Consider the following 24,632-nt stretch of genomic DNA (forward strand, 5'->3'; position numbering starts at 1 on the left):
AAAATACCCATCATTGAAAATATCTTTAATGGCACGAAAAAAACATAATAGCTGTCTTTTCTCAACAATTAAGAAATATTGCTGAAATTATGACTATTCAATAAACTACAACAAAAATTGAGCAATAGGAATTTTTTTTCATACTACTACGTCACTACTGTAAATAATCATAAAGTATAAAATTCCACGATAATTTAACAAGAACAAGAGTGCACACGCTGAAATGTCTCGCCTTCTTTACTAATCATTGATATTATGTTGATAGTCCTAAATATAAAGCTTTATTACAACTGTCACATAAACTTAACATTAACCAAGTAAACTAAACATTGACCAATGAACCATGAAAATGAGGTCAAGGTCAGATGAACCATGCTAGGCAGGCATGTACAGCTAACAATTCTTCCATACAACAAATATAGTTGACCTATTGCTTATAGTTTAAGAAAAACAGACGAAAACACAAAAACTTAACACTGAGCAATGAACCTTGAAAATGAGGTCAAGGTCAAATAAAACCTGCGTGACTGACATATAGATCATAAAATATTTCCATACACCAAATATAGTTGAACTATTGCATATAGTATTAGAAAAAAAGACCAAAACTCAAAAACTTAACTTTGACCACTGAACCATGAAAATGAGGTCAAGGTAAGATGACACCTGCCAGCTAGACATGTACACCTTACAATCATTCCATACACCAAATATAGCTGACCTATTGCATGCAGTATTAGAAAGAAAGACCAAAACTCAAAAACTTAACTTTGACCACTGAACCATGAAAATGAGGTCAAGGTCAGATGACACCTGCCAGCTAGACATGTACACCTTACAATCATTCCATACACCAAATATAGTAGACCTATTGCATACAGTATAAGAAAAACAGACCAAAACACAAAAACTTAACTATAACCACTGAACCATGAAAATGAGGTCAAGGTCAGATGACACCTGCCAGTTGGACATGTACACCTTACAGTCCTTCCATACACCGAATATACTAGACCTATTGCTTATAGTATCTGAGATATGGACTTGACCACGAAAACTTAACCTTGTTCACTGATCCATGAAATGAGGTCGAGGTCAAGTGAAAACTGTCTGACGGGCATGAGGACCTTGCAAGGTACGCACATACCAAATATAGTTATCCTATTACTTATAATAAGAGAGAATTTAACATTACAAAAAATCTGAACTTTTTTTTCAAGTAGTCACTGAACCATGAAAATGAGGTCAAGGACATTGGACATGTGACTGACGGAAACTTCGTAACATGAGGCATCCATATAAAAAGTATGAAGCATCCAGGTCTCCCATCTTCTAAAATATAAAGCTTTTAAGAAGTTAGCTAACGCCGCCGCCGCCGCCGCCGCTGTAGCCGCCGCCGCCGGATCGCTATCCCTATGTCGAGCTTTCTGCGACAAAAGTCGCAGGCTCGACAAAAATCAATTCCCAGTACTTAAACAATAACAATTGTAGTATAAGTGTCATTTTGATCTATCTTGTATTCAGATGTACAAAACAATGGCCTGAAAAAGCTTTGCAATAAATGTTATATAGGTAATACTAACATGCTGGTAGAACTGTTCTGATAAGAATGTCTATTGAGTAATGCATTCCAAAATTAAATTTAATACTCCTCCCCTATTATATTTAAATATATATTCAATTATAGACTGTTTTGTGAATGATATTCTTAAAAGTGACCATGCAAATTAATAAACCAAACAGTTGTAAATAATGACCGAATGTTTTCTTACGTCAAACAAAGCCACAATATCCACATTTAATTATACACATGACTACATATAAGTATACACTTTATTTACAAGTCTGTGTAAGTGTAAACAAATAAAGTTTTCAGTATTTTCAAGCATTCATTAGACCATAAGAACTTCTGAAATACTACATATTTTTATCTATGAATATTGTTTCTATTCATATCAGAATTATGCATCTAGACTAGTAGACTTGACTGCATTTTATTAAATAATAAAAAAAAAGAACTTCATTTTTTATTCAGCCAAAAAACCGAACTGTTTCTGAATTGTAAATAAATACTATCAATAGCACTAGCATAGGCAATTCTGATGACCATAGTTCTTTGGCAACATTAAACTGTTGCTATGGAAACCATGATATATTAATTGGAAATGACAGAATTCCAGAGTCTAACTTAAAATTTCTGCCATGGCATTGACTTTCTGAATTCTCCATTACTGCTGATAGATGAAATATAAGACAAGTTTTTGACATCACAGCATGTAAAACAAGTATTCATTCAGGCTATAGGTCTGTCAAAACTTAAATCCTTCCTGAGGTACCTGTGCATTAGGATCAAACTGGAAAGCATTATTTTGTTGTTCTGGAGCAAGGTTAGGATCTTCTTCAATCTGAAAACATACAACTTCAATTACTAACTTGTCTGGACATGGGGCAAGTCAGAGCTTAAATTACTAACTTGTCTGGACATGGGGCAAGTCAGAGCTTTAATTACTAACTTGTCTGGACATGGGGCAAGTCAGAGCTTTAATTACTAACTTGTCTGGACATGGGGCAAGTCAGAGCTTTAATTACTAACTTGTCTGGACATGGGGCAAGTCAGAGCTTTAATTACTAACTTGTCTGGACATGGGGCAAGTCAGAGCTTTAATTACTAACTTGTCTGGACATGGGGCAAGTCAGAGCTTTACATATTGTATAAATGTAATAATATGTGATCTAAGCAAGAAATACTTAATATAGTTTTCCTTATGTTTGTAGAATGCAGATAACTAGATTTCATGGCCAAAAGAGATCTAACCCAATTTGTTGCATCTTATGTTTAGAGATTATTCCACTACATATAAATCTTATGTTTAGAGATTATTCCACTACATATAAATCTTATGTTTAGAGATTATTCCACTACATATAAATCTTATGTTTTGAGATTATTCCACTACACATAAATCTTATGTTTAGAGATTATTCCATTACATATAAATCTTATGTTTAGAGATTATTCCACTACAGATAAATTTTATGTTTACAGATTATTCCACTACATAAATCTTATGTTTTGAGATTATTCCACTACACATAAATCTTATGTTTAGAGATTATTCCATTACATATAAATCTTATGTTTAGAGATTATTCCACTACATATAAATCTTATGTTTAGAGATTATACCACTACAGATAAATCAGAATATGATGCTCTATCAAACAGAATCTGAGAGCAACACTGAGACAGACACACAGACAGAATTCTACAGCTTCCAATTTTAATCATCAACAGTTAATAACTGTTTCAGTTGCACTCCGTTGTCATTCAGCAATGATCTGGCTGTAGAAAAATGTCTGGTATGATTGAATAACTTTCACACATCACTCATACACATCAAACTTTGTAGACCTCCAAGGGCAATCATGGTTGTTTTCACCCCTCCATAGTCACCATCATCCAAGTACAATCTCATGGGTTCATTTATAACCTTAAACTTTACATCACATACACACTATCAACCAAGTAAGTGTCTGCCTCACTTTTCATCATGTACTGTACTGGTATTTTCTTATATAAATGTAACAGAACATTTGGTTTATAGTACAATCATGACAATAATTTTGAAAGCAAATTGTAATTATCTTGACAATAACCATGGTATGAACTCAAAAATAAACAGACACAGAGAGAGGTCTCATCTGTGTGCAACTTTATAATGCAATTGCTGAAATTTAAATGGAAATATTGTAACATGTAATATATGCAAAAGTTTCCGTCACTGGACAAAGCCTGAGGGGCGGGGCCAAATAATCTCCATGGATATCGCTGCCAATATTATTTTCAACAAAATATCATTGATCTTACCATTAGTGGTTCCCTTTACACTAACCTAATCCCTTAACAAGAGTTTACTCAATTGAGGGCACCAGAAACAGTAAGCTTATATCTATTTTCCTGAATGAAGTAACTAAACTTCAATTCAAATGAGATAAAAATGAAATGTATCTTTTAAGGTAAACTCTCAAACAAAACCCAGTCAGGGCTCAGCTTTCAAATAACTGCTTTCTTGAAATTATTTAAATGCAGTAACCAATAAACTGTAAAACTGGTTCATAATAGCAAACAGTTGATCACTTTCTTTATTCTAAATAATTGCAATGTAATAATACAGAAAATCAGATCTTGAAGCTCGATCAGACAAAAGTCTGAGAACTCCATGAGATATGTACAGAAAGTTACTAGAGATACTCAGTAAATCTTGAAAGTCAAATCTCATTTTCTGCATCATTAGTAAGCATCTTACTTCAGATTACCCCGTAATTATGTCATATTATGTAGTTGATTTTAAATATCCATGGTAGTTTAAACATAAAAAACACCCTTAACAAATTTTTCCCTCTCCCAAAATGAATTTCCAAATTTTAAAATTACTTGCATAAGTTTAAAACTGAAAAAAAAAAAAAAAAATGAATGTACAATTAATTTGCTTACTCAATATGATTTGTAATTTAATAACACAGAAAATATATCTTGAACTGTCCCATATTGAAAATCCAGGAAATCTGCATCTGATGTCTTGTCTTTTATCATCAGCTATGCAAGTTTTTATTACTTGGATGTAGCTTCAACCCACGAATGTATCATTCAAGAGCAGACATGACCAGGATTATCAATCAAGAGCAGACAAAATCCTAGCCTTCTCTGAACTTCTCTCTCTTTCATCATTTTCTCCAATTTACAATTATTGTCATATGGGACTAAAAATTATCCCTGTGCTTGAGGTCTTTAATTCTACTTTGATTCAATTTAGGAGTTTTCGTTAGAGAGATAACTTGCAAAATTGCTATTCATATTCATATACTTATAATTCACACAATCCGGTTAAAAATGAGCTGCCTAAGATAGAAATCGACCTTAGGCAAGTGCAAATATACATGTACATGTATAATAGATATATTTGGCTCACACCGAACAGCAAGCTATAAAGGACCCCAAAAATGTAGACTGATTGATTTTGGAACATTTAAGTACGAAATGAAAGAAGATATTTGGTCTGTTATGAAGGATTCTTATATCAACTCCATTTTCAAACAGTTACAGACTTTGCATAGAAAAGTTTTTAACCCGAAATAGGTCAACAGATGTATCGATATTTATTTGCATACGGTCGATTTCTATCCGACGCAGCTCAAATGTTTCGTCCCCATCTGCTTACTGACATATACTCGAGTCCACCCTGTTGTTATTGCAAGATTGTATTGTTTATTTTCTTGTTTCTGTTTGGCTTTACAGGACAGTTTTTGAAAGATTGAAATCTTTTTTTTAAAGGGTTGTAATTTTTCTATTTGTGGCAGGGGGATGATAAAACCACAGTCTAATAAAGTACTTACATCTTCAGAGAAATACTGATCAATTATATCATATGCTAGTTTATATATCTCTTCATTCTCATGATTTTGTAAAGTTTCTATTTTATCTAAGCCTGCAAGTAAACAAATGGAAGTATAGCATACCAGCAAACAATATATATATTCATTGTTTAGCAATGTAATAATCTATTTTTAAAATGATGTCATAACAAAGTATAAATGATGTTTTTGTCATTTTAAATTTTTTGCTACACAACAAAACAGTCATTGCATGAATATCAGTGTATGTTTTCTCACAGTATATCAAATTGTTCCATAATTACCATTCAAATTTAGGTACTAGTTTATAAATACTTGAAGTAAAATATGTCATTCAGACAATAACTGGTCCAGACTTCCAAACAAATGTGTTGTTGTTTGCTTAATGTCCACTGACAAAAGATTCAGAATAACAAAGAAAATGTACTGATTGATATTTAAGTCCAGCTTTAAATTTGCCTTCAGTATTATCTGTAGTGAGTATATGTACTCTTACATCACCTTTTTTTCTTTACATTAGTTGTTTAAGTGTTTAGTCAAAATCTCATTAGTCAAGCCCTTTCCAACTGATTTATACAGTTTGTTCATATGTTGAGCTGTATTAGTGAGTGTTCAGCATCACATTCCTATGTGGCTGTCCCAAGCCAAGAGTTGGTAACCTAGTGGTTGTTGTTGTTGTATAGTGTCTGTTGGTCATCTCTTTTGAATTGATTTTACATTGTCATGTAAGATCTTTTTTCTAGATTAATTTACAATACAACTATTTGCTCATTGTTGAAGACCATACAGTGAATTTCAGTTGTTCCTCTGTAATCATACTACATCTTCTTTATATAAATGAGGTTCTTTAAACATAGTTTAAATGTGTTCTCATTTTGGCATTAGTAGATTTCACATTTAACGTAAATTTCAACAAATAGTTATTACAATTTCCTTACCTTGACATTCTTCAATAAGCTGACAAATATGATCCACTTCAGTTCCAGCCATTTTCAAAATATTATTTATACCATCCAAAACAACATTAACTACTTGAGTGTCTTTTACACTGAGTAAGTCACAGAATGGAGGAATAACTCCGTTTTCTACCACAAAATGTACCTTAAATAAAAAATATAACAAAATAACATTTCTACATATAAAAAAAACTATAAATACAAAACATTATAATCAAATAACATTTCAATAAAAAAAACAAAACAACTACAATTACTAAACAATATAAGTCTAAAATAAAAGACTTAAGGTAGACTGAAACTTAGGATCAAACTAATAAACTGTTGACACAGAGATGTCGCCTTTTTTTTTTGTAATTTTAATAGTATAATACAAATGTTGAAATTAAAATGGCAATATAATCTCCATGGAAATTAGATGTGCCAATGCGAATACATCTACATACCAAATCTAATTAATCTACCACTAATGGTTCCCCTTAAACTGGCCTAATCACAAACATAATACATTGTTGATGCAGCTGACAGAAACAGTACACGCAAGTCTCTTCCTTTTTTACTTGTCAAAGCGAGACACAAGTCCAGGGAGCTGGTGTCTTGCAATTTTTGCTTAGCTAATTCTCAGTATCAAATGTTTTCATATTTGCAAATATTTAAACAGAACCAAGCCAAGCATAGCTAAGGAAATAATCAGAGTGGTTACAAAATATTAAAGATCAGTTAAAAATGTGAATAAATCAGCATTCATATTATTTACCTTAAAAAGAACACTAAAGGTGAAATAATTTCATATCTTTGAACAAATTTGTTAAATTCAGGGGGAGATAATTAAACTGGATATTATATCAAATCAACTAGATTTTGTGATCTCTAAAAAAAGTTGATCTTATCATATTTCCCAAAATAATATCAATTTGTATCTCCAGTTAAGTTTTACTCATCAAAGAATAATATACAATTATGGCCCTTAACTTGACCAACTAGTGGGTAGGGCCTCGAAATGGTTGACAAACTGAGATGTACAGAAAACAATGTATCTTCATAGAAAATATTGTCTATTGTAAGTTGTATCTATCAAACTAACTTGTTAATTGATTGAAAGTCACTAAACAGTGATCTAGGGGGCAGGGCCTTGAAATAGTCGTCAAACTGATATGTACTGATAGCAATGCAACTTCACACAAAATATCATTGATCTATCACCAGTAGTTCCTATCAATCTAACTTAATCAGAAAACTTAACATTTAAAATTGCTAATTAATTCAAAGCCAATGGACATCTTCATACAAAAATATCAATGATCTATCAAACTAACTTAAGCAGAAAACTTAACTATTGTTGACGCTGTTGCCGGAAAAGCAATCCCTATGTCTCGCTTTCGTCGCAGGCAAGACAAAAATGGCATTTTTTTTAGAATCTGGATACAGTTTCTATCTCTCAAATATATTTTTTCAAGATAAAAGGCAAAAAAGAAAAAATTAGTAAAAATTGTGACTTAGGGTGACGACTCCTGTATGGTGTTGATTAACAATTGAATTATCAGTAGATCTTGGTGTTGCTGTTTCAAAGTTTGTCCGTCTATTATCATTTTCATGATATTAGGTAAACACTGATTTTCGTTTGATTCACTAGCATTGGTATATGTATCAAGTTGATAAACAATTACACATAAAACCATCATATTGATGACACGATAGATATGATCCACTGTCATGTTCATATTGATGACACGATATATATGATCCACTGTCATGTTCATATTGATGACATGATAGATATGATCCACTGTCATGTTCATATTGATGACACGATACACGGTCATGTTCATATTGATGACACAATAGATATGATCCACTGTCATGTTCATATTGATGACACGATAGATATGATCCACTGTCATGTTCATATTGATGACACGATAGATATGATCCACTGTCATGTTCATATTGATGACACGATAGATATGATCCACTGTCATGTTCATATTGATGACATGATAGATATGATCCACTGTCATGTTCATATTGATGACACGATACACAGTCATGTTCATATTGATGACACAATAGATATGATCCACTGTCATGTTCATATTGATGACAAGATAGATATGATCCACTGTCATGTTCATATTGATGACACGATAGATATGTTCCACTGTCATGTTGTAATATTTTGTGCAGTAAATTGATCATTTGGATGGAGTTTCCCATGTGATGTATAAAACCTTTTTTTCCCTGTATGGTCAACAACACATTGTCATACTAACCTGTTCTTTCCTTCCACTTATAGTTAAATTACTTATAGCCCATGCTGCTTCTTTCTTTGTTTGAAAGTCACCCTGCAAAAGAACATTGATGAATAATGCAATGTTGTTCAAGGCAAATAATTATAATTAATGTCAAGGTAAATTTGTTGATGGTCAGAAATAAAGCTTTCTGTTAGATTAAATTACACTATATTTAGACTCTTATCATTGTATATATATATATTTCAACAAGGTACGTCTGTTGTCTGGATTTATTGATGATCTTTACCCAAATAGTTTATTAACTTGATGTGGGCTAAATATCAGTGAAACAACAGCCATCATAAATCTCAGTACATATCTTCAATAATTGTTATATAATTATACTATACATAAAAGGTGAGATGATAGTAGTAAAGCATAAGATGTAAACAATAAAGGTTGGTATCTTACCCTAACTAAATGATGAATTATTAATGGAATTAATCCAGCATCTATAACAGCTTGAACTTGTGTCTGGTTTCCAGCTGTGATGTTAGATAAAAACCATACTGCTTCCTACAATTACAAAATATCTCCATTAGTATCTACACATCTTTACAGGGTTTGTTAATCATATCAGTAACAATCGAGGTATTCCCAGGATTTTACTTTTGTCCCGTTTACTACTGTAAATTCAGAAATTATTGTGAGGTTTTTATTAATGCAACTGGTTCGAGTATTGCAATAAGAAGAACTCGCATTCTGATATCTGTATGCAGAATTTTCCTGAAGTGTCAATAATAAATCTCGTATTTATTTCCATTTTCCAAAATTCGCAATAATAAATACATGCAATAATTTCTGAATTTACAGTATCTTTCTTTACAAGGCTCGGTGTCTTAACTTAATATGCTGTTGCCAGAGTTCACCCAAGTTTTTTGTATGAGCTGTAGTAAACAGGAATTTCAAACTGATTCTCCCTTTGTGTAGTCCTGTTATGTTATGTTGATTACATAAGTCCATGTGTTACAAAACACAATTTAGTATCTAAACTTTTGACTTGGATGGAGAGTTGCCTCATTGGCACTCATACCACATCTTCTTATATCTATTTCCCAACAAATGATATGGAGGATTCTTACAGTCTTGGACTCATCCTTTTCTGAACGTGTCCATAGGTGTCAATAAGAGTCTTGGACTCATCCTTTTCTGAACGAGTTCAAAGGTGTCAATAAGATTCTTTAAGCCTATTCATTTATTATGTAAATCTGACCAGAAAAATTTAAGTTCAATTAAAAGATGAATTTTGTTTTTCTTCTGTACTTCACCTTATAAGTAATACTATCAATGTGTTAACTCTGGATAATAAATTATGGTAACACTTTATAAGACTAATCCTTAGAAGTTTTTGTCAAAAATAAAGGGAATGGTATTAGTTTTAACTATGCAAGTACAGGAAAGGAAAACTGTGTGCAGAATTCCCCTTACAAAAGTTTCTCTTGAATGTATCAGCCAACAGAGGAAGGCTTACCTTATTGATCTTTTCTTTAGGATGTGTAAGTAATGAAGGAAAGTGTGACAGAGCTTCACATGATAATTAGCCAACAGAGGAAGACTCACTTTATTGATCTTTTCTTTAGGATGTGTAAGTAATGAAGGAAAATGTGACAGAGCATCACATGATAATCAGCCACTAGAGTAAGACTCACTTTATTGATCTTTTCTTTAGGATGTGTGAGTAAAGAAGGAAAGTGTGACAGAGCATCACATGATAATTAGCCAACAGAGGAAGACTCACCTTATTGATCTTTTCTTTAGGATGTGTGAGTAAAGAAGGAAAGTGTGACAGAGCATCACATGATAATTAGCCAACAGAGGAAGACTCACCTTATTGATCTTTTCTTTAGGATGTTTGAGTAACGAAAGAAAATGTGACAGAGCATCAAATGATAATTAGCCAACAGAGGAAGACTCACCTTATTGATCTTTTCTTTAGGATGTGTAAGTAATGAAGGAAAGTGTGACAAAGCATCACATGATAATTAGCCAACAGAGGAAGACTCACCTTATTGATCTTTTCTTTAGGATGTGTAAGTAATGACGGAAAGTGTGACAAAGCATCACATGATAATTAGCCAACAGAGGAAGACTCACCTTATTGATCTTTTCTTTAGGATGTGTGATTAATGACGGAAAGTGTGACAGAGCATCACATGATAATTAGCCAACAGAGGAAGACTTACCTTATTGATCTTTTCTTTAGGATGTGTAAGTAATGAAGGAAAGTGTGACAGAGCATCACATGATAATCAGCCAACAGAGGAAGACTTACCTTATTGATCTTTTCTTTAGGATGTGTAAGTAATGAAGGAAAGTGTGACAAAGCATCACATGATAATACTATTTGAGTCTGTTCGTCCGTACCAGTTACAATATTACCAACAGCTCTAAGTGCTGCTGTCTGTAAACAAAATATTATAAAAGATTAAACATCAAATACACAGAAATGTAAAAAGTACGTCGTCAAATGTAACATTCTATTTATAAATAAAACTTGTATATAGTATTTTAAAGATCATACATGAATCAATACTGTATATGTGCATCCAAGAGTACATGTAGCATCTGTAAATATCAAAGGGTTAAAAAGCATGTTTAGAAATTTGATTGTAGGATTTCACTTCTATTTACGAACTTGGGAGCATTGTCTATGTCGTTGATTTTAATTTCTCAGTCCAGATCAGGATGTCATGCAGACGGCACGTGAATTTATAGTGCATAAATTTTCTGATTCATTTACAGGTAAACTAATGTCTAATCACTGACCACAAGTCTTCATTCATTGCATGCCAAAATAAACTGCTTCGCTGAGTGCAACCGGAAACGCTCGCAGAGGTCCAACCCTGAACAGTTGGGGCAATATTCAAGCTTGATACAATGTCTGAATTTGGATTGTAATTAAATATCTGACATATTATAGGTTTCTGAATCGATGTAGTCAAAAAACTTGAAATTGGTTATATGCATTGAATTTATATTCAATTAAAGATTTCTTGCTGTTGTGCAATACACTGTGCTGTTGCGCAATACTTAGTAAATCTGTTGTCAGACTATAAACAAATAAAGTTCAATTAATTCTCAATGTCATATTAGAAATTTATGAAAATCAAAACGGAGCTTACATCAATAGATATAAACAATTCACCAAAGTTTCATGAGAATTGCTGAACGGAAACTAAAAATTTACAAAGGGGCATAACTCTAGAACGGTTAAAGTGACGCCACCAAAATTCAAACTTGGTCTGTGTTTTGTGGTAATGAGCATTGTGTATAAGTTTCATAACATTTGGTTGAGGCAAACTCAAGTTAGAGACCGGAAACCAATTTTGGGACTTACGTACGTACAGACAGACAAGGGTAAAACTTAATGCCCCCCCACCCCCCCCTACGGCAGGAGCATAAAAAGTTACATTCAGAACAAAATCAAAAGGTCTTTCCACGGAAAAGTGCAAAGAACCAGTTATGTGTCTTAGAGCCACTTCTTCCTAAAATCAAAGCATTGAAGTCCTTGAAAGGTAGTTACTGTCTACTAACAGACTCTATTGATCAAGTTCAGCTGATTTTCTTCATAGTTTAATAACTTTTCAGAAAAGGCTATCAACAATTTAGATTTTAAATTTTGAGTTGACCCTGCACATCAAATTTTACATGCAGCAGTATGTCAATCAGTTCCTGAGAAGTGGCAGTACACATGAATAACAAGTTAGACAAAAATAATTTGTTGGAACAAACTTATAAAATTGATAAGTGTGCTAGACAAAATTAACGGAACAATTTATGAAGGGCTAAAATTGGTACTCAGATTTTAGTGGGTTTTTTTTTAATCAGGCCAAGATGTTTCAAATTCTCATAGAAATAGTTGTGATTTTAGTATTAATACAAAATAATTTCTTTTTGGCACCTCACAATATAAATTTCGATGTTATGAAGCCACAAATATGCTTTATTTGTGCTGTAACATCAGTTTGGTCCAATTTTTTTTTGTAATTTATAACAGTTTTAGCATAATTTGCTTTGGCCACCATCCATGAACTGGAAAATGTTTGTCTAGGGATTCAATTTTAACCTTAGTTCATGTAAGTAACAGAACATTTAGGATCATAGATTTTCCTAAAGCTTTTATTTCTGAAAAATGCCCCAAATCATTGATTTTTTTACAATATCTCCAAATTATGCTCATTTTGAAGTCTGTTATGTATTATTAAGAATAGATTAGATTAACCTAGCATTCAGGCTTTTGAAAAAGATCTGTTTAATAACCAGATATTGGCCTTTTTGATATTATATGGTAAAATTAAAATACAAGGCCATATTTTGCCAAAAGTGAACCTTATCCTTTATTTTGTTTATTATATCCTGCTAATTCATTGTTGAATGTGAGTTAGCCTGTTTTGTCAGGCTGTCAAATTTACTGAGTAATCTTGCAGTGAAATTTTTTTACCTGTACTTTTACATCAGGATGACTTAATAAAGGAACTAAAAACGGGACAACGCTTGAATCTATCACCATCTGTATCTGTTCATTACCACCATCCGTTAAATAGGATAATGCCCATACTGTATCAACTAAAATCTGAAGAAGAATAATACCACATGATTATTACAATGTGTGTGTACAAATCAACATGTGTTAAGTAGGATAATGCCCATACTGTATCAACTAAAATCTGAAGAAGAATAATACCACATGATTATTACAATGTGAGTGTACAAATGAACATGTGTTAAATAGGACAATGCATATTAATGTCTTCTATAGGCAAATTTAAGTTAGAGAACGGAAATCAGTTTCGGGATGTACTATGGACAGACGGACGTACAAGGGTAACACTTAATGCCTCCTCTGGTGACGGCGAGGGCATAAAAATAGTCTTTTGACAAATTGGTATCATTTTTTATTTAAGTTCCATGTTTTGATGACTTTTACATTTAAGCAGTTTCCAGTTCGAAGCTTATGTTCCTACTTCTTAGTTAAAGTAGATGGTTCAATGAAATCAATTATACACTGATTAACCTAGGGCAACTCATTCATAAAAAGTATATGACAGGAATATGGTTGGTACAGCCCAAATAAATCAGGATGATTCAAATCAGCTGACATACAATATCTTCATATTTTACCACAGGTGTGTACTAAAGCGTTTGAAGAACCTCATTTTAGAATGTTAAACTACTCACATTTATATCTGTGTGGTGTATTAACTGGTTCAAAGCTGGTAAAATTTCTTGTATAGTTTCCAATGGAGGAGGCGGCTCTTTATTTCTACATAAATTAACAATAACCCATGCTACATTTCTGAGGAAAGGTAATGGAATACTAGGATTTATAAAGGCCAGTAGTGGCTTCACAGCACCTTCTTTTATCACATAGTCTCTACATTCAGGTCCATCACCTGTAATAGAAAATTTTATAGATTGTCTCGCTGACAATAGACTTTGGATGTAATATATATTCAAGAATTCAAATTAAAAGCTTTTTTTTTCTGCAGTCTTGCCATTTCATTTCAAACATATTTCAATTTTACATTTTTTCTCCCTTTCGTTAAGGAAACTATTTGAAGAATGTTAGATAATTATTTTATGTCTTAGAATGACTTGTATGTACAACCATGGTTAACTTATTCAGTAAAATATTGATAGCCCCAAAAAGTACAATTTGGAAAGGCAAACCTCTGCAATAAATGAAATTTTCAACCTTGTTTCCTTGTCACTCGATGGACTTCTAACCTGCCATTGCCATTTTGTTTACATATGTTGTGACATCATTTTGAGAGATAACTCATGTATAAATCAAAAGGCTCAAAAGGTTATTCAACTGTGATTAATAGAGTTATTCATCTCTCATAGTTAATTTTAAGGCTTATTCGCCATTCCTTGCATCTCAATGAAAACAAGAAATGATTGTAACAGGATGCTGTTACGAAGTCTCCCAAACGAAGCTCCCATAATTCGTAATTCCCAGGGTCACCTGACATTGGGCAATGTCCAGTGAAAATTGGTTTGGTCCAGTAAAGTTATATGCATTAGTGATGCCTGGGGACTAACCTTGTATATCATTCAAATCATCTTGGCATGACAAACCAGAATATATATGGTTTAGGGGTGGGGATCTCGACCATTTACAAGATACTAGAACATTGGGGGTGGGGAGGAACCCCTGGGGACTGGCCCTATACGTCATTCAAATGTTCATTACATGACGAACAGGAATAAATATGGTTTAGGGGAGGGGATCTCAACCATTTACAAGATATAAGAACATTGGGGGTGGGGGGAACCCCTGGGGACTGACGGTATACGTCATTCAAATGTTCGAGACATGACAAATAGGAATATATATGGTTTAGGGGTGGGGATCTCGACCGTTTACAAGATATTAGAACTTTCTCAAATGGCAGGGGGTCGGGATGACCCCTGGGGACTAACCCTGTATATCATTCAAACCATCTTCGCATGACAAACCAGAATATGTATGGTTTAGGGGTGGGGATCTTGACCACTTAGATATTAGAACTTTCTTAAATGGGCAGGGGGTGGGGGTGACCCCTGGGGACTAACCCTGTATTTCATTTGATGTGCTTTATCATGACAAACCAGAATATATATGGTTTAGGGGGGTGGGGATCTCGACCATTTACAAGATATTAGAACTTTCTCAAATGGCAGGGGGTCGGGATGACCCCTGGGGACTAACCCTGTATATCATTCAAACCATCTTAGCATGACAAACCAGAATATATATGGTTTAGGGGTGGGGATCTTGACCACTTACAAGATATTAGAACTTTCTTAAATGGCAGGGGGTGGGGGTGACCCGTGGGGACTAACCCTGTATTTCGTTGATGTGCTTTATCATGACAAACCAGAATATATATGGTTTAGGTGTGGGGGTCTCAACCACTTAGATATTAGAACTTTCTTAAATGGCAGGGGGTGGGGGTGACCCCTGGGGACTAACCCTGTATTACATTTGATGTGCTTTATCATGATAAACCAGAATATATATGGTTTAGGGGTGGGGATCTCGACCATTTACAAGATATTAGAACTTTCTCAAATGGCAGGGGGTCGGGATGACCCCTGGGAACTAACCCTGTATATCATTCAAACCATCTTAGCATGACAAACCAGAATATATATGGTTTAGGGGTGGGGATCTTGACCACTTAGAAGATATTAGAACTTTCTTAAATGGCAGGGGGTGGGGGTGACCCCTGGGGACTAACCCTGTATTTCATTTGATGTGCTTTATCATGACAAACCAGAATATATATGGTTTAGGGGTGGGGATCTCGACCATTTACAAGTTATTAGAACTTTCTCAAATGGCAGGGGGTCGGGATGACCCCTGGGAACTAACCCTGTATATCATTCAAACCATCTTAGTATGACAAACCAGAATATATATGGTTTAGGGGTGGGGATCTTGACCACTTAGAAGATATTAGAACTTTCTTAAATGGCAGGGGGTGGGGGTGACCCCTGGGGACTAACCCTTTATTACATTTGATGTGCTTTATCATGACAAACCAGAATATATATGGTTTAGGGGTGGGGATCTCGACCATTTACAAGATATTAGAACTTTCTCAAATGGCAGGGGGTCGGAATGACCCCTAGGGACTAATCCTGTATATCATTCAAACCATCTTAGCATAACAAACCAAAATATATATGGTTTAGGGGTGGGGATCTTGACCACTTACAAGGTATTAGAACTTTCTTAAATGGCAGGGGGTGGGGGTGACCCCTGGGGACTAACGCTGTATTTCATTTAATGGGCTTTATCATTTAGAACATTTTCAATTAAAAAGATTGTGTCTATCACAAACGGTTTTCAATTTATAATCATTTGAAAATTTAAAAAAATAAAATCCCATAGGGTTCTATAGTAAAACCCTCTTTTCTTTTTGCCCCTCAAAGTACCCCTTTATAAACCCCATTGCACAAACAAAACCCTGATTGCACCACTAGACATGTTAGTCTAACATATTGTGAAACCCTAAGTTAATCTGACAAGCGGTTTTGGAGAACGGGTGCGGACAAGTTCAAATTTAAAAGCGGCGGAAAAAGAAGAAGAAGAAGAAGAAGAAGAATAATAATAATAACTGAGCAAAAACAATAAGTCTTCCCAAACTTCGTTTGGGAGACTTAATTAACCAAATAATTTTATGTCACATGAATAAATTACCCAATAGAATTGTTTATTATATATGTAAGGTATAATAACATTATTTTGTTTAAGGTATTCCCGTTTTGAAGGTCAATTAAACAGTGATGTTAGTACTAGATTACCTATTATATTTCCTAGAGCCCATACAGCCTGTTCACATACATTTTGATGTGGTGATGATAAAAGTCTTAGAAATAATGGAACTGCACCTGAAATAAAACATAGATCAGTCAACAAGATTTTAAACGTTATTTTCAATTTTTCTTACTTTTAACAGGCAGAGATCAATAGCCCCAATATGTGCCATGTAATCTTCAAAAGGTATAGATGTAAATCAGATCAACAGTGTCTTTGCTAAACCACACAAGTTCATATGTAGTACTTGACTAATGAACATCATCATGGCAGTCTTCACGATGAACTTTAAAATCTACAGGCCCGGAGCTCAATTTTTGGAAAATTTTAGTTAGATTCTGTTGGCCTGTAGATATGATTTTTACAGGCCCGAGAGCAATTTTACAAGCCTGGGCTGCTGGGCCTGTGGTTCAGCGTGAAGACTGTCATGGCCAGCAAATTTCATAGATAACATTTTAAAATGACACCAAAGTAATGGAAATCTTTTTCATTTTGAATTCTGATAAAGGTTAAACTGTTGTTGGATTATTTAAGGTTAATTTATTTACATTTGTCTAGACTTGGGGGATTTAGAGATTGACATATTGTACAAACACTTAACTATTGTTGAATATTATATGTTGACTTGTGGTCGAAGGTTTCACTAACTTTGCCTTAATCCTTTTTATGCTGTCATCTAAATTTTCTGTAATTTTTACCCTTTAAGCTGAGAGGAGAGAATTTTTTTTTTTTAATTAAAAACAGAACCTCAATGTGGTTTACGTAATTCAAATATACATCTTTCAACTTTGATTTCCTTCACAATATTATGGTGCTCTGATATTGTGAAGGAAACACAAGTTGTAAAGATGATATTTTCCAGCAGTCACCACACCATAATAAAAGTGAAGGAAATAAAAGTTGAAAAATTTATATTTGTATTAAATTAGCCACATTGAGGTACAGAGTAACAACTGAATACAGAATGTTGTTACAATATAAGTTCCCTAACAATCCCTATTAACGTCTGCACAATGTCACTTTAAAGTTAGTGTATTTCTCAAAAACCCCTCTATCAACAAAGATTTCAATTTTGTAAAAAGTGTTTTTCTTTTAAAATATTACTGACTACAAAAACTGGACTGTAAGTGCTGATACCTACCAGCATTAACTACAGCTTGAGTCTGCCGTGATGTTCCTGATGCTATGTTTGTAAGAGCCCATGCTGCTTCAAACTGCAAAGATGGACTGAAAACAACAAAGAAATCCATTATTAAAACCTACCTTATTCCAGAGTAATTTTAGTTACTTTAAAGTAATAAGGGGTATACACATCAAATCACATAATTCTTGTATATTTTGCCAAAATATAGTTTATATCATGCTATTTTTTAAAATATAATAAAAGAACAGAGTTCCATTGTCCCCCGCGTTGCACATATTATTTCTATCCAAGGTAAAAGGGCCATTACTAAAAAAAAAAAAACACTTTTTTTTTGTTCTTTAAAACTTTTTATAAATATCTTACAGAAATGAAGGCTTCAGAGCTATTAGAATGTGATTTCCGTTAGAATTAATATTTCCATGGGGCATAACTCATTAAAAATATTTGATCAGTATATTTTTGAAAGTGTCAAAGACATTGCTGATATAAACCTATGATATAAGTTTCATATAATTCTGGCCAGACTTGTACACATGCAGTGATCTGGAAGGATTTTTTCTCTATGGGCCCAGGGCCCCCCAAAAATTAATTCAATGGGCCATTTTTAGAATTAATGGGCCATGTTGTCAAATGAGTGGGCCATTCGTTTACAATAAAAACAAAAATTAAAAAAGTGTATATTTCACTGTACTTACAAGTATGATTCTAACTAATATCATGGATATTGTTCCTGTGATTTTATAATTTCAATTTCAATGAATATACAATAACTTCTTCCAAACCGGGCAATATTTACGATAACCTTTATTTACAATGTTAAAACTGGTACTGTTCCCTTGTTCATGTTCATGTTTTTTTTTACATTAAATTTGGGTCTTCGTCGATACCATACTTATTTCCAGACGTTCCGTATTAGAGGAAGTTTCTGGCATTTCCTCTGCACTTGTATTATTATTACTTCATCACGATGACAAGAACAACAGTAGAGAGCAACGTTAATTGATAAGACACAACAACAATTCGCTGAAGGCATGTTTACAAAATGTCAAAACGAGCCAAAGACCAAAAAAAAAATGACAAGGACAGTTAAGCCCCTTTTATGGAGACAAATACTATGCTATTCATAAAAAGGCTTTTGGATTTTCAATCGAAATATTAGCAAGCTTACATAAAAGATTATAATTAGAAAAGAATTCTCGCCTGTGCTAGCCAATTTTCACAAATTTTAAGTTGTTTATAAAAAATTATATCATGAATGATGGTTAATTACGTTTTTTGGGTAATCAGTCATACCGCATGTTGCTATTATTACAATAGGAAAATACCCGAGACGTCCCAAAAATATAAAGGTGCTCCTATCATTGGAGTAAACACTACAGTTGTGTACTCACAAATGGCGGCACGAAATACGATCAGAAATCCATTTGACGATATCTCAACGTTTCAAAACGAAGTGAAAAATATCATGCGCCACGCGGGCGCTTACATTTGTCACTCTATGCGCCATTTCTGGTCGATAAGCGCAATTGGCGCAAGGCGCACGTCCTTCCCGATCACTGCACATGAGAGCGCTGACAATGCAATTTTCCATATAATCAATATTTCCAAGGGGCATAACTCTTTTAAAAAAAAAAGGTCCATAACATTGCTAATATAAACCTATGATATCAGTTTAATAAATTTCTGGCAAGAATTGTACACTTGAGAGTGCTAACAAAGCCCGGACGGACGGACACACAGACGCCCAGTATTTCCATGTCTCCCGCAATGCAATGCAATGAAATGTGCAGAACAGTTATGTAAATAAATGTGTAGAACAGTTATGTAAATAAATGTGTAGAACAGTTATGTAAATAAATGTGTAGAACAGTAATGTAATTTAATGTGTAGAACAGTAATGTATTTTAATGTGTAGAACAGTAATGTAATTTAATGTGTAGAACAGTAATGTAATTTAATGTGTAGAGCAGAAATGTAATTTAATGTGTAGAACAGTAATGTAATTTAATGTGTAGAACAGTAATGTAATTTAATGTGTCGAGCAGATATTTTTCACAACTTACAGGTCATCTTTCAATAAACAATTAACAAGTATTGGTAAAATTCCTGATGAAATCAAATCGTCTATTGGTGGATTTCTGTCACTTGAAAGTAATTTCCTGTAAAAAATAAATGTAATTGTAAGTATTGTTTTAATTTTTAATTTTTCTTTTTTTTTAATATATTAGGTCAAATTCTATTCTTGTTTTTAAAAACTTATCCTTGCAATTTGGATTTTATTACTAACTTCCAACTTTGATATTTTACAAACTGTTTCAAATGTACAAAGGTAAGGCAGAAGGTATGATATAGCAATTGTTTAGTCCCTTGAATTTGAAAATCAAAAAGTAATATAATTCAATCACGACAAAACTTTTCAAATGTTAGCAAGACATTATCCTGCAAGATATCAATACTTATATTTGTGAATCATGCACTACATATTTGGGTTTGGGTTTCAAACTCCTTGAATTTAAATCTTCAAAAAATTTGTAAGGGTTCCGTGGAACCCAGTGTCTCGCCTTCTTTTGCTGCTAGTCACAGGCTCAACAAAAATGGGGAAAAAATTATTAAAAATTTTCCTATAGAAGCTATCTTTTGATTGTAAGAAGCTTCTGTCCAAGTTTGGTAAAAATCCAGAATGGTTTATGAATCTAATAAATGTTTTAAAAACTTTAAATACAGACTGTATGTGACTGTATGTAATGTTAACTGGAAGAAAAACTAAGTCCATTCATAAGTTATATACGAAAAAACAGGAAATAAATTTTTACAAAATTTTCTTCTAGATACTAGCTTTTGATCATAAACAAGCTTCTGTCCAAGTTTGGTAGAAATCCAGGATAGTTTAAGAAAGTTATTAAAATCTTTAAAACTTTACAGCTCTTCTATAAAACTTAAAAGCATGCAAAGCAAACCTTTGATCAACTTGCTTGCTATGTTTGCTTGGATGTTTGCAAACAATAGGTAGGCGGAGTTTCAGTCTGTTTTGTATATACTGGAATTTGATTAGACAATAAAAATTAACATGCAATGAAGTTAATATTTATTGTCCAATCAAATTCCAGTATATAGTAAACAGACTGAAACAGACTACCTACCTTTTGTTTACAAACATAGCAAGCAAGTTGATCAAAGGTTTGCTTTGCATGCTTTTATAGAAGAGCTGTAACCACAGAGTGAATGTAATGTTAACTGGCAGAAAAACTAAGTCCATTTATAAGTAAAATACAGATAAATAGGATTTTTTTTTTTACAAAATTTACTTCTGGATACTATCTTAGGATCATAAACAAGCTTCTGTCCAAGTTTGGTAGAAATCAAGGATAGTTTGAGAAAGTTATTAAAATTTCAAAAAACTTTAACCACAGAGTGATTATTTGTGGACGCCGCCGATGGAATGTAGGATCGCTATGTCTCGCCTTTGCAACAAAAGTCGCAGGCTCGACAAAAAACATCATTTTGAGATCTTGCATTGTCATTCAATATTTAGATATAAGCTAAGGTCTGAAGGCTCTGTGAACAGTTTGCCACAGACTGGCTAGATACCTTGCTGCTTGAACAGCACTCAGCTGGACATTTGGTTCTTCGCTAGCGGCATTCTCAACAATAGTCTTTAATGACTGATTTGGTAACTTTTCAATTTCGTCAGAATCTGTACTATCCTGGGCAGGAACATTTCTCCTTTTCAGAACATGTTGCTCTCTTTTGTTCTGCAATAAAATGATAGTATAAGGAGTAAAGTGTCTAGTCAGATGTCACATGTTGTATATTTTAGCATACGGAATCTCCTTTGGGGTCATCAAATTTGAAGCAAATGAAGACTACTTTTCAATCATCAATGAATTCCAATATGATAGTAATTTGTGTGTAGTTTCATGATGTACGGACAGAAAGTCTGCATGAAAAATGCTGCATTAAGAATATGATAAATTGCCACATACAATAACACCAAAAAGGGAAATGGAATTTCCAATTTTCCAGCAATTAAATAAACAGCTACACCAAGATCGCATAATACACCCTTATTGTGTATATTGAAATTGATGCAAAGGACAATGGGATATCTAGAAGACATTTGATTAGAAGCAAATAAAATGGCTCGGTAGAAAAACATGCAGGAAGATACCTATAGGCGTATAAATATTCAAATATGACAGTTGAAAGTCCTATAAATCTGGAATGACAAACCAGAAAATTTTCAAAATCAAAAGGGAATCTACATTCACCAATCCTAACTTATAGTTTGATCCAAGCATACTAGAGTTAGTGCATGATATTTAACAAATGCCTTTCATTTATCTGTCAGTCAAGTCTCATAACTCTATAATTGAGTCTTTTCAGACCTCCCAAGTAAACTTGAAATGTGATCGGATTTTCCAGTTGTTAGAAATAACTAGATTTTTAATTGTGTGAAAATTTTCAGGGCTCTGAAATTGAAAAAATAAACTGTTGGTCAAATTCAGCTTAAATAACATCATTTAAAGTAATAATATGAATACCTTTCTTAATTCTATGGTTACTTCAGTTCTTCTTCTACGCATTTCCTACAATAAAAACAAATTTAAAATACATGTATTAAAGGAGTATCATGCATATTACATGTATATTACAATGAGAAAATCTGAACTTTGTATTTATATGGTCTTCAGGAATGATCCCAATTCCTAAAATCAAATTACAATATAATGGATGAAGTCTGCAGGAATTACTGTCCTGCCAGTTAAGACTTAATCCAACATTAATGACCTATCAAATCACCCTCAGCTCTTGGAATGTAAACTCCAAGCCAGGAATATCACATTATATACCCTGTCGAGACCTGAATACATAAAATAAATAAATGGGGAATGTGTCCATGGGACACAGATGAATGCCCCGCTTGCATATCATATAAAGTTATAAAGGGACATAACTGAAGAATGGTAAAAGTGACTCTACCCAAATTTGAATTCATCCTAATTTTGTGGTAATAAGTATTGTGTATAAGATTCATAACATTTGGTTGAGGCAAACTTAAGTTAGAGAACAGAAACTTTCCATTTATAAAGGGGCATAACTGTAGAACTGTAAAAGTGACGCTACTGAAATACAAACTTGATCTGTGTTTTGTGGTAATAAGTATTGTGTATAAGTTTCATAACATTTGGTTGAGGCAAACTAAAGTGAAAGAACAGAAACGAAAACTTCAGCAATTTTTCCATTTGTAAAGGGGCATAACTCTGATTTGTATAAGTGACACCACCAAAATTCAAACTTGATCTGTGTTTTGTGGTAATGAGCATTGTGTATAAGTTTCATAAAATTTGGTTGAGGCAAACTTGTTAGAGACAAACCAAAAATTTAGCAACTTTTCTATTGATAAAGGGGCATAACTCTAAAACAGTTCAAGTGACACTACTGAAATTAAAACTTGTTCTGTGTTTTGTGGTAATAAGCATTGTGTATAAGTTTCATAACATCTGGTTTAGGCAAACTAAAGTTAGAGAACAGAAACTAAAAATTCAGCAATTTTTCCATTTATAAAGGAGCTTAACTCTAGAACGGTTAAAGTGACGCCACCAAAATTCAAACTGGATCTGTGTTGTCTGGTAATAGACGTATTTACACTTGTATGCAAATTTGTCCGCCATTACGTAAAATCACACAGGTTCCCGTAAACTTTGACATCATAATTCAAAACATTTGACGTCACAATTAAAAAGTGATTGTTGCCCGACGTCAAAAGGTTATTCGGAGTAGATCTAAGGTCATTCGGAGGCAAAATATAGCTAAATACCAAAAGTGTAAATACGTTTATAAGCATTGTGTATAAGTTTCATAATATTTGGTTGAGGCAAACTAAAGTTAGAGAACACAAACTAAAAAATTCAGCAATTTTTCCACTTATAAAGGGCACAACTCTAGAAAGGTTAAAGTGACGCCACCAAAATTCAAACTTGAAGCCCCCGTAATTTAAGACTGTGCCTTCTGCCCTAAGTTTCTAGCTGCAACACAGAGTACATTTGATAGGATTTCAGTGATCCATCAATCATGGTTCTGTACCAAAAAAGAATAATAAATTTATGTATATATTCTTCCCCTTCTTTTTTTTCCTCCAATGGGTACAATGTACTGTGTAGGAGACGATTATATATAATTTATAATGGTCTTGTGTATTCTTATACAACCGATTTAATTTTCACAACACCGAAAATGATAGTAAATTCTTATGCACTAATTAATGTGTTTTGCAAAAAGCACATGTTCTCAAAATAATAGGAGACAGTAGAAAATAAGCGATCACATAGGGACATTTGAAATCTATCAGCCAAAAATCTTACCTCAGCATCCTTTCCTTTGTTTTTGAACTGTTGAGATCTACCCTTTTGTTCAAGATTCTCAGTCATTTTTTTCAATTTTATGATTTAAAATGTATAAAATAACTTTCAATGAAAATCAAAATGCCGGCCTTAGTCTGTGAATCATTACCTGACCTTGTG

At 33.3% G+C, this 24,632-nt stretch overlaps 1 protein-coding gene across 1 annotated transcript; it reads right to left on the bottom strand.

Annotated features, from left to right (window-relative positions):
• Positions 1-1,786: 1,786 nt before the first annotated feature.
• LOC127737294 (importin subunit alpha-4-like) lies at positions 1,787-24,632 on the bottom strand. The gene is made up of 14 exons (XM_052247882.1): positions 24,474-24,632; positions 22,653-22,697; positions 21,700-21,863; positions 20,175-20,270; positions 18,109-18,194; positions 16,955-17,041; positions 13,838-14,052; positions 13,101-13,232; positions 10,932-11,060; positions 9,071-9,175; positions 8,639-8,710; positions 6,351-6,513; positions 5,395-5,486; positions 1,787-2,405 (listed from the first exon to the last, which is right to left on the bottom strand). Exons 1-14 carry the CDS (start codon positions 24,537-24,539, stop codon positions 2,310-2,312), a joined length of 1,548 nt encoding a protein of 515 aa, XP_052103842.1. The 5' UTR covers positions 24,540-24,632; the 3' UTR covers positions 1,787-2,309.

Source organism: Mytilus californianus, unplaced genomic scaffold (assembly GCF_021869535.1).
Source record: "Mytilus californianus isolate M0D057914Y unplaced genomic scaffold, xbMytCali1.0.p SCAF_4, whole genome shotgun sequence".
Taxonomy (NCBI): Eukaryota; Metazoa; Mollusca; class Bivalvia; order Mytilida; family Mytilidae; genus Mytilus; species Mytilus californianus.